Raw genomic sequence first — 12,565 nt, forward strand, 5'->3', positions numbered from 1 at the left:
AGAGTATATACCTGCTACCCATAGGTATTTAAGGAAGGGGTTATATTTTATCTTCAGTTTATCTGATGGCCCTCAAAGAGTAGATAATATGGAACTGACTTAATATTATACACTTATTAGAATAATGATTAGTTATCCTTAAGAAAAGAGAGAAATCTGCTAACATCAGTTCTGCTGGCAGTCCAGGCTGGTTCTGCAGTGCAGTATTCCTTTGCTTTTTTATTTCCCATATTGAGCCTCCTGTTTTAGTTTACCTGGAATAACATGCTAATAAATTGGCTGTGTCATTGTTTGGCATTTTGCTGATAATAGTGATGAGCATGATGTTGAAGGTAATGGTAACTGTGATAATGATAATGGAATGGTAATATTTATCAATTACTGTGCACTGACAGTACTCCATGCCCACTTGATAGCCATTATCTTATGTCATCCTCATGATGACCCTTTGAATTAGTTCTCATGTGTGTATATTGCCATTTTAGGATGAGGACACTGATGCACAACAAGTCACTTAAAGTCACAACTACTAATAATAAATCATAAAAGCAATTCTAAGCATCTGGTGGGCACTGCCATTTATTGAGCCACACGTTTACATTGCATGTATGACCTTACTCTGTCTTCATGTAGGCCTGGTGGTGCTATTTCTCCTCTTTTCAGATAGGGAACCCAAGACTTAGGAGGCTTGGGCAAGGGTTTCCCTTCCTAGGATTGAAACCTTGATAATCCCATGTTGAGTCCTCCCCTTAGTGCATCACCGTATTTGTTGTGCTCTCCACTCAATAATCAAATTGGATTTTGTCTGTAGCTTAGAGTCAAGGATTTTCCTTGGTGGATAAATGGTCAAAAGTTTTGCTTTTCTTTCTCAAAATTTGGGTAGGTAAATCCCAGGTAAACTACTAATGGAAGACGAGGGTGGTTTTTTGAGGAAGATGAGGATAACATAGAAAACTTTATATAAACATGTGGCCCAGAGACATTCTTGCACAAGTAGATTTCCTTGTAAGAACAGAAGCAGGTTGTAAAGAAGCAGAAAAAAATGGAAAAATTCCAGACTGTCTTCACTTTGGGTCCCAGTGAAGAAACTACCTCTTCTCCAGAACAGAAATCAAAATATTGTCTTTATAAAAAAAGAAATAAAGCAAGGCATTACATAAATAACCTTCACAATGCATTTTATATTCTCAGAGAGACTTAAAATTCCTAGTCACCAGCAATGTAAGTTCACTTATTCAATGAACAAGTATGTATTATACTAGGTGCTCTGATGATGTTCTTGAAGGAACATAAAATGCATGCAGCTATATGAGAATAGTACAAAATAACATTCTGAGGTCAAAATAATTTTCCACAAGTTAAGTCCCAGAGTAAAGAAAAGCTGCAGCATGAAGATACAATCAGCAAGGTTGGTATTTTATACAAGGAGAATGTCAGAGGTAAGTAATTTCTGTACTAGTCTTTCTAGTAGCAGGAGGTATACAAGAGTAAAGACGTGGGTTTTTCAGGTTGAGAAAGTATCATGATAGGGATACTTAGGGTTTCCAGTGGAACCAATTCATTTAGGAAAATGTCATGACTTTTTTTGTCTCAGAAATATTTTATGAGAAAAATAGTACAGTAGATCTTAAAATTGATTCAGGTTTTCTCCCTATAACTACTGTAGTAGTGAAGCACACTGCTAACATTGAAATGGGAGCTTTTCAATTGTAGTAAAGCTTGTGCTGGTTTCAGACACATTCTTATGAAATTTTAGGTTAAGTAAGATATATGGAGTACAAAATTTGCTTTTGGCTTATATCATAATTTAAGAATATGGCTTTATTTTAAAAACTGATGACAACAACAACAAAAAAAAAACAATGAAAATTACACTAAAGAATCCTAACATTCGTCTTTAGAAGTATTTCTCTTTAAAATCACTAGATGTAAGCATTCCTTAGAGGCTTTGGAAGTACTAAGAATGATTGCATTGCAGTGGATATTCCTGACTCATTTGAAATTTCTCCCTGACTCTTGTGTTATTATTTGTCTACTTTCCCATAGGATCAATGAGAAAACATACTTATCATCTGATCTTGGCACCTGTTAAAACATACCCAGTCCATATCTAATTTTCCATTTCTTTGGGATTCTGATGAGCTTATGGCCATTTAGTAGTGGCCTCCCTTGAACATGGGCAGGCACGTACAAAGGGCTCTCAGAGGGCAGGTGGTGGTGAGGGAGCTGCTAATTAAGAAGATAAAAGGGTGGAGGCTGGGATCAGGCTAGTGCCTTTCTAGGCATCCAGAGACTATGTGTTCTACAGAAGTGTTTGGTTCACTGGGAGGAGTTCCAGAAAGGTAGGTGAAATTCAGAGGCTGTTATATTGGCCACCAGGTTGTCCCCGCACACAGACAGAGAAAAGCCTTTGCTGAGCAGCCTCCATAGAAATCGTGTATGCTAAAGCTAACTTAGAGAAACCACTCGATACATAAGGAGGACAGACAGTCTTGAATTCTTACACTGGGCTTAGGGCCTCAGGAGAGGGTATCTTGACTTCATTTCTTTATTTCTGTATAAAGAAACCCATACACATAGAATGTTGCAGAGAATATATTGAGGATACTTAAGGTGGTTTAAATGAGATTTTGAATCTTAGATCTAGCAACCCCACTGTTTTTTGTTTGTTTTTGTTTTGGTACCAGGGATCAAACTCAGAACCTTGTGCTTGCGAGGCAGGCGGTGGCACCACTGAGCTACATCCCTGGCCCCCAACTGTGTTTTGTAGAGTAGAAAATATTGAGGAATGAAATACAAATAAAATCTGGATTCATGTGGAAGGAACTTTTGAATATCATGTTTGCTTTACTTACATACTGTCCATTTTCAGGATTATATATAGTTAGAAATCAGAAAGAGAAAAACTAAACAGGGTAGTGGGTGATATAATGGTTAATTTTTTCTGTTTATTTACATTGTTATGTGTTTCTAAAAATGAATGTTACTTTTACAATAAGAAAATAACAATAATTGTAATTTTTACAAAGAACTAAATGGAAACTTAATTCTAGACCAATGGTGAATTGAAGTAAAATCCATTGCAAGACTAAATTGCTAAGTGTCATGACATAATTATTTTGTGAACACATAATTTGTTGTAAATAATAGTTATTTTGGGGTAAAATGAAATTAGAAAAAGTACAAGTATAGCTCTTAAAGAGCTCAGAGCAGCATTTGGTGTGTAGCAAGACCTATACACATTTAATTAATGAGCAGACAAAATAAAACAGATGAATTTAACAAATAAATACATAAACAAAGAAAATTACCTTTAAGATATTGCTTGTGTACCTTGGAAACAATTATTAGGTTTGATTAATGGTTGTAGAACTTAACACTCCCAGAATTAATGTGGAATGAAAGAATTATTTAGGAAGATTTTAATCTAGAGAAAGCAGCTGAGCAAAGTAATTTGGTATTAAAGTATTAACACTGGGCAACTTTAGTATTCTGATAGAGTAGTAATTGAAATTTTAATAAATCTGAATTTCTCAGGGCAGTTGGCTCATTAGTAATAGGTATTACCAGTTTTGCAAACATTTTCCACTTGGATGTGACCTATTCATTAAATATGTACACACACACACACACACACACACACACACACACATATATATATTTCCGAGTATCCAGAAAGCAGAGGTAAGTTATTTCTGAGTTGTCCAGATTCTTCTATGGTATTCACCTTCAAATAAGGTGCTTGGCATCTACTGACTCCTGATACCAACTAGACAAATACTGACGTGAAGTGATTTTTCCTAAGAAAAGGCTTGTAATTACACAGCAAAAGGTGAGAACAGAGGTGATTTACCAATTTTTGGAATTCATACTTTTCTTGGTTCATAAAATGAATCACATGGATAATAATCAAGAATACTATAAACCCTCAAAATAATAAATGTTAGTTATAATGTCAGAATGAAATATTAAAACTATCATAGGAGCAGAACAATATTAAATTAATTTACTTCAGTGAGACTTCCAATGAAAATCAACATATGATATTTCACGATAAGATTTCTAGTTAAACCAGCACAAAACATGGAGAAGGTGGACAGTGGTAGGTCAACTAGGGCCTTATTAAATCACAAGATATTTGTAGGAAGGAGAAAAGGCTATAATTATGAGCACACAGACACAGTTCCTGTGCTTATGTTGCTTAAAATTATTATAGGACAGCAATTCAATGGCAATAAATGTCCACACACTCATACATATACGTAATTTTAAATTTTGAAAATCTCTGGAATAAAAGTGAACAAGGAAAGATAATTTTGACTTGAGGGACAGGGAGAGTTCTCTACGGCAATCATATACCTGACCTGAATTGGCTGAGACTGGGGGAAAGGTATTTCTAGGAAGACAAATGTGTGTGTGAAGGTCTGAGCTAGGAGGCATTTAGCTTCTTTTCCAGAACTTGAAGAACACTCTTATGGGAGCACAGTGAGGAAAAGGGCAAGTAACACAGCCCAAGAGGTAGGCAGGCCCCTGGGCGTGCAGAATCTTGAAAGCTCTGATGGGCAAATGGCCCATGGAAACTGTGGCTGTATAATCGCCTTGCCATTGAATATGAAGTCAGATATAATGATGATCTCAGCATTGCAAACACCCCTTCTTTAAGTCATCTGAAATAGGTTTGGTATTGAGACTCACAGGTCAGAAACAGAATCTATCATAGGCCATTTGAAGAAATCATCTTTGAAGCTGGTATCTGTAGTCATCTTGAAGCATATACACCAAACCTGTTGTCATGAGTAAATTTGCAGATCTGAGCCCAGGAAAGGGAGCGACTACATCTATTGAGGACCCATAACATTGGCTACATGGTACACATGGTCTCATTTAATCTTCATATTATTTTCCTCCATTTTATAGGGAATACTAAGTCACAGGCAAGGTAGTGAAAGAAAGAGGAATAATTCAAATTTGAGTCTTTAAAGTTTGTGAAATTTCTACTAGGACATACGATTCTTTAATAGTCAAAGCACAATGAACATGTGTGATACTGGACCTCCTGAGATAAAAGTCCTTACAGGTACTAGTAGTCTTCACTTCTTTCATGGGTTCAGTCTGTCCTTTAGTCATAAATTTAGACATTTAAACATTCACTTAATAAACATTAACTGAAAGTTTAGTAAAACACTGTGATATTATGGGGAAGAAGAGATAAAGAAATAGAGAAAGGGAAGAGATATAAAGAAACATAAGACCCAGGGTCTGCCATCAAGGAACTTGCATGAGGGGAGCTTATATATACAAACTTATAAACTAATACAACACGTGTCTGGTCACTAGAGCAATGCAGGGTAAGAGTAATTCCTGCCATGCCCCGAAAATGCAAGTGGGATGTGGATGGGCAGTCATGGGCAAAGGATATTCCCCAAAAAGCCTTTAATGTGCAGAGATATTTGCTATAAAACCATTTCAGACACTTTCTTCTCACACTAGTCAAACTGGAAGAATATGGAGCATGCGCTTCTGAACAGGGACCCATGGTGAGTTCAAGAATGTTATGGATTGAGTGAAATATAATTCATTTCTGGAGTCTCCTAATTCCTTCTTCCTATCTCCTTCTTTGTTTACCTCAAATCTAATAATAAAGGATTGAAGTCAGATAATTCTATAATCCATTTTTTTTTGCAATACTAGAGCTCATACCAAACCCTCTACCACTGAGCTACAACCCTAGCATTCATTTTTGTTTTGTTTTAAATACACAGTCCAATTCACAGGACCAAGTTGCTCCGCTTGATAAGATGCCATAGGGGAAAAGGAAAAGGAAATGGAGATAAAACCAGATAATGGGTGCTTTGAATATCAAAGTACATAGTTTAGATTTTCTATACTAGATAACAGAAAATCTTGAGGCTTGTGCTGTATGTGTGTTTGTATATCCAGTTTCTTAGGAATAAACACATTGAAATGCGAGAGTATTTTTTCCAATTATAGAAATAAACCTTATGAATTGAACATATTTATGCTCATTGTTTTATTTCTAGTTTCTTTCAATAGCCAATATGTGTTCAGACTATTGTTTCCCCAGATTATTGTAGCACTACTGTTAGGGGAGTTAATTTCAAAATTAATCCTGAGAGTCAACAAAATTTCGTCCAGCCAACATTTGATGTGTCCAAACAAAAATTTGCATATTCCAACTGTCTCTCTGACTATAATTTACTTTCTTCTCAATTCCACACAGCAAATATTCTTTCCTAGTGTTTCCTTTGACATGTAAGGTCAAAGAGTTAATTATGCCTTTTTTAAAAAAGAGCTTGCTCAACATGGGCTTTTGATATTTCCCTACAGCCCAGTCATCTTCCAAGTCAGATTTTAATAATATTGACCCATAACCTTTATTTCAAAATTGATTTTGTCAAGAAATCAAAGGTTGGAGAGTAACTATATTAAATATTGATTTTTTTAAAGACTTTTTTTCCTCTTGCCCTTTCTCTCAGAAGCTGAAAGAAGATATTAATGAAAGGGTTAATAGCCTTTGAAAATCCACACTGATGTTTCCTTTTTCATTTATCTTCAGTAGTTTTATCTCAGGATTATAATATAGTTTTAGTAGCATTTCATTTTGAAAGTATTAGTGTGGCTTGACATGTGGCATAATCCTGTAATCCCAGCACTCTGGGAGACTGAGGCAGGAGGACCACAAGTTTGAGTCAGACTGACTTAGAGAGACCCTGTCTAAAACAAACAAACAAACAAACGAACAGCTGAGGATGAAGCTCATTGAAAAGGTCCTGGGTTCCATCTCCAGTACCACACACACACACACACACACACACACACACACACACATACACACAGTAGAGATGTGTCCTAAAAGCATTTTAATAAAATACATCTACTTACAATATTAACTTTAGCAGACTCTAGAGCACGATTTAAAATAAAATGGAAATTGAAGAAATAAATCCAGAAGGTATATTATTTTTATCTTATTTTAAATTTTAAGAATACATTTTAATTGCACAATGTCTCTTGATAATACCATCTGCCTTTTATTGAATGCTGTCCTCTGTCAGGTACTGCTTTACAGAAAGTGTAATAAAACCCCTATCAGATCAATGGGACTGAATGGTGGCCCCCTCCAGATTCATATAATGAAGACTTAACCTCAAATGAGACAGGATTTGGAGACTAATTTGGTAATTAACATTAACTGAAGTAATAATTGTAGGTTTCTAAAGCAGTAAAATTGGTGACCTTGGGAGGAGGAGGGGGAGGAGGAGGAGGGAGAAGAAGAAGAAGAAAGAAGAAGAAGAAGAGGAGGAGGAGGAGGAGGAGGAGGAGGAGGAGGAAGAAGAAGAAGAAGGAGAAGAAGAAGAAGAGGAAGAAGAAGAAGAAGAAGAAGAAGAAGAAGAAGAAGAAGAAAAGAAAGAGAGAGAGAGTGTTAGTTTCCCTGCACATGTGAGAACAAATGGAGAAGGTGTCATCAACAAGCTAATGAAGAGCCCTCACCAGGACTCCACCACCCCACCATCCTGATCTTGGACTCCCTCCAGAAATATGAGAACAGTCAGTTTCCCTTTTTAAGCCATGTAGACTATGGTACTTTGGATGGCAGCCCATGTTGACTGATATGGTGACTATACCCATTTACAATTAGGAAACAAATTAAGAGGTCAATGTTAGCATGGCATTTGAACCCCTGGGAGTCTGACCTCAAAATCCTGCTCTTAAGATTCCCCTGTGAATTTTGATCCAGAAAATAATGAATGGATAGTTATCCTTTTAAAAAAATCCAAAACCCTTCAGCCACCTTTTTGTATTTTTATTTTTCAGGTTTAGCAAATCAACACAAAACCAGTGAGCTTTCCTTATTTCTCATCCTTGTCATCTGATATTTTTGTGTTCTAGCAGGATGTTATTATTTAAGCTTTCTGAATTCCAGGTTAATGCAGAAAAATGTAGCCAATCTTTCTGAAATTACAATGTTGAAAAATCAGATATTTACTATTGCTGTATTTGCGTTTTGTAAAACATATTAAATACAAAATATTCACTGTTGTGCCTCTAACTAATTGGCAGTGTCCCATTAAACCATATTAAAATTAACATCTATTAATTGGATTAGTAATTCAGTGAGAATGACAGCTGCTAGTGCCTTTTACAGTTACTGTGTTTCTCTATAATCCATATGGCAGAAATCACATAATGCTTTCTTCCCCATGGAAATAAACAGTTAAGATAAAAAGGATTGATTTGATGTGATCAGGGTGTATGCATTTATTTTCTTTCTTTTCTTTTGTTCTTCAATTTTTTTTTTGTAAAAGTTGGATTATCTCTTTTTCTCCTTTCACAGGTTTTCACCAGCCATATTTTTATATCTGATCAGCATTGTTCCACCACTATGGCTCCTTGAAATGCATCGGAAGACCCAGGTACTTCCTTTTAGAAAAAAGGAAATTGGAATATTCAGCTATAAACTACTTCAACAATATGATTTGACTTATTGAAGAAATGTACTTTTCTAAGGGACTGGAGTCATCAAGAATTGAATAAATAAAAGGCCACTCACTGGCAAAAAGAAATGACTCCAAGATCTGTCAAAAAACTAAAATTATTCAATTTGTTTCAGACTTAGGATAACCTAATTAATTAATATTTTGTGTTAGTAATTTTGTTCCTAAGAATCCCTCCCCCACCTACAATATATTAATGTTTTCATAGGATTGTGGAAATTTGATTTTAACCTTTGCAGTTTCAATGAGTTCCTCTGTTGTGCTAAGAATGAGCAGGCCTCAATAATCTGAAATACTGTAAAATGACATTTTTAGAAACTATAAATAAAAAAAAACTTTATCTGTGCTATATAAATAATTTAAAACTCAAAATGACTATTTAAAATACAGGTTATGCAGTTTATAGGAGATTCATTTTTGGGAGTCTTGTGGGCTGTCTTAGTTAATGGGTAATGCTATTACAGAGCCCTGAAATTAAAGTTAAAGGAGAGAAGTTGGGGAAAGGTGGGCTTGTATGTATTAGCCTACATTGACTTAGAAAATAAACTGTGGCTTTCAATAAGTGTCTATAATTTTTATGTAGTGACTTTAATTGATCTTTTTCCTATATAGACAACGCTGCTTAGCAGGCTCTAGGCTGGGTTCAGCCCTTTCCGGTTATTCCTGCCCCTAAACAACTCCAGGGAGGCCAGTCAGCAGTCATTGCATTCCAGCTTGGACCTCAAGGTTGAGATTATAGGATGGTATTACAGATGATTGTAGTTATATAATATTTCTTACCATTGTTGATAAAATATTTAGGCAAAATCTATGGGAATTTGATCCTATACCATTTTTATAACAAACATAAGCCTTCGATATATGGCTTCTGCTTGCCCCAAATTTTAGGTAGAAAGAAGAAAAAATATTTTCTCAAGTCTCCTTCTGAAAAACATTAAAGTCAGGCTATTTCTACGTCTGTACCAAAAGTATTTTTGTAAGTGTAGACTGGTTGGTTTAAGTTATCATGACTTTTAAAGAAAGTGGCATGAGGAATTAGAGGACTGCTTCCACCTCCTAACTCTTACTACTTTTTGGGGTATGAAAATAAGCTCTAGTGATTTGGATCTAATTATTCCCCTGTACATTCCAGTCTATGATATGGCTATTATCCACAATAACAACTCATTTCCCCACATGCTTTTATAATATAACTGCATTGCACAGATAATTGATATACAGGTCAAATCCCATTACAACAAATCACATGCAACCAAGAGCTCCCTTTTTTAATAAAAAGAGATTTTTGAGCCCCGGGCAGTACTTCTCTAATTTTCATACTACAAAAGAAATTGAACCTTTAGTAGTAATGGATTTGACACTGAGAATTAAAATGAATGCTCAGAGATTGAAATGGGCAGGGTAAGCAGAGATAAAAGTAGAAAAAGTGAGAAAAACAAAAAAATATTGGGATTACACTTTAAAAAATAAGAAATGACAGAATAAAGTAAGGTAGAGCAATTCCCTTGGTCCATTAAGGAATTTTGGTTGTGATAATCAGTTTTCTTTCTATAGAATCCTGTATTTCAGAGTGCTTTCAGAAACATTTTCTCATATATAGACTCAACTCATTGTTAGTTATGGTGCATACATTTTTGTATGATAGAAGAGAACCTTAAGGTTTGGGAAGATAACTCCTTTTCTTAAGGCCACGCAGCTAATCAACTGCAGTGTTGGAGCTTAAAACCTAATAGACACCTAGTCCATCGAGCCATTGTGTCTTTCATATATACACACACACATGTGTGTGTGTGTGTGTGTGTGTGTGTGTTTTAGAGGAGTTTGTATTATCTGAATTTTTCATGATGGAAAAGAGTAATGTTCTTTTTTGCATTTGTTCTCCATCCTAAATGTTCTAAGCTATGACTTGGCATTAGGAAAACATCCTGACCTATTTCATGAAGACATTTCTCTTTGATGACCAGTTTGGTGTCTTAATTTCTGAATCTCCTAGAAGGCATGGGTCAAAATGGTTATGATGAGTGTAACCTTAAGCACTGAAGAGATCTGTTTATGAAATGGCACAATTAAAGTAGTGGAAATGTTCTGGTCTTGATGGTGTCATAGACTGGTTTGATCCAAAGAGACATTTTTGAAGGCATTGAAAATTTTAAAGACATAGCCCATGAAAAGTTTGCATATTGCTGCTCAAATCATCTTTAAAAAATTACATGCACACTGATGAACACAAACAATATAAGAAAAAAAAATACAAGTTGGGTTAGGTATAAGGAGTAAATCACCTGTTCATTACAATTCTAATGTAGTTGTCACAAAAAAGAAAGTTTATCAATTGATAAAAGAATAATAGTGGAGAGGAATTTGGATAAATCACACTATAAAAAGGACTGGAAAACTGTTTGCTCCCAAATTAGCTTATATTGCACTAAAATGATTTTTTTCCTAAATAATAAGATGCTGATGATTTTTTTTAGTAATAAAGATGCCAACAACTTATCAAAGTTACCATTGTCAATATACATCTGATTTCAAACCTTGGAACAAAGTGGTAAAAATGTGTTGCCTTTTGACCTTAAATTCTTAGCTAGGTCATAAAACTACTCGGCAACCAGTATTTGTGGTTTTGTTCAAAGATTTTTTTTAAAATCTTCATTTTCTTTATTGGAGCCTTAGCTGCACATACACACACAGCAAGTGTGCAAACAGCTGTATTTTCACTTGTAGAGATGTAGCACATGGCCATTTTTCTTAATTATTCTTGTCATTTCAGCCATAACCTAGTTATTTGGATGGAAAGTAGAAAAAAAATAGCTTCTTGCCAGACTTTATATCTTACCTTTTCAAGTAGTGCATAGAATGATCAATGAAATACCCAGAATAATTAAGATAAAATATTTATAGGTTTTTTCTTTTTAATAATTTCTCCCTAAAAACAAATGCGTGCATGTGGCTGCATGGTGGTTATGCTAGTGGCATATATGTATATGTGTATCGAAAATATATCAACACTGCAAATGTTTTAAAACTTCAACCATTTAAAAACTCAGTTTGTAAAATATGCCTTGGCTATAGCTACATTTTCAAGTTGCTGTTTCTATCCTCTCCTATATTCTGCTCCTTCTTCTACTCTGCCTCAGATTCCCAGCATCTAGCTTGAAAAACATAATGTAGAATTCATTTGTAGAAATTCATATGCCCAATGAGGAAAGGGAACAAAACATGTCATTTCTTTAAGTCAATTGTCAAAGTTTTTGTAAACCTAAATTGACTTGTGAACTGACTCTTAAATTTGTGTAATACCGAACATGCTAATTTTTTGCTTATTACACTGCTGGACAGCAAGATGGAAAGAAATTGGATTATTTATTTAAGCAGAATGGTATTTTAGATAATGAGGCTTCAGGGTAAGACAAATAAATGCTTTGGCCTAGATCATTAATATTCTATTGTTGTCACTGAGTGTTTCTTTTTATTACAATAGTTGCAGGGTTCAAAATGGAACCTCTACTGTCTATCTGTAAATTCTATAGTTCTTCATAATGATTGAGTGCATCTACATCCTCAGAGGGCAATGAAATGAGTCATGAATTGTTGACAGTCTTCTCACTTTAATTGAAAAGTACTTTGCTTTTTGTTTGTTTTACCTCCAGTCTATATTCTGATCCTGGTAAATACATATGTGCTCTATGTAAACTTCACATATTTGTTTATAATCTCTTGAGTAGACTGAAGCCTTATTGTAGTAATTTTTTGTCATACCTCCTCAATTCTTAGGATTGCAGCATACAGTCTGAAAGAATGTCACAGAATACCAGCAGAAAAGATGACTTCAAACAGTCACTGATGTTCAATGAAGAAACCAAAGGAGTGGAAGATATCATTGAGACAGTGAGAGCTATTCCCTTTCATGAACTGATTTAGCAAATTGGAGATTTGGTGAAGAAAATTTGCTTTACATCTCAGCTTATTCTTCCCTAAAGAAAATTTCTAATTTAACTGTTTGTTTCAGGAGTTCATAAAATAGTCATATTCTTATATATTAGTAAGTA

At 34.9% G+C, this 12,565-nt stretch overlaps 1 protein-coding gene across 1 annotated transcript in view; it reads left to right on the forward strand.

Annotated features, from left to right (window-relative positions):
• Positions 1 to 12,565, forward strand: part of Tmem26 (transmembrane protein 26) — a 39,547-nt gene that overhangs the window by 8,294 nt on the left and 18,688 nt on the right. The window contains exons 2-3 of the mRNA XM_004858266.4: positions 8,357 to 8,435; positions 12,291 to 12,404. Coding sequence (XP_004858323.1) covers positions 8,357 to 8,435; positions 12,291 to 12,404 — 193 coding nt within the window. The remainder of the gene's footprint in view (positions 1 to 8,356; positions 8,436 to 12,290; positions 12,405 to 12,565) is intronic.

Source organism: Heterocephalus glaber, unplaced genomic scaffold, assembly GCF_053883595.1.
Source record: "Heterocephalus glaber isolate CG9 unplaced genomic scaffold, H.glaber_assembly_v1.0 deba00001497, whole genome shotgun sequence".
Lineage (NCBI taxonomy): Eukaryota > Metazoa > Chordata > Mammalia > Rodentia > Bathyergidae > Heterocephalus > Heterocephalus glaber.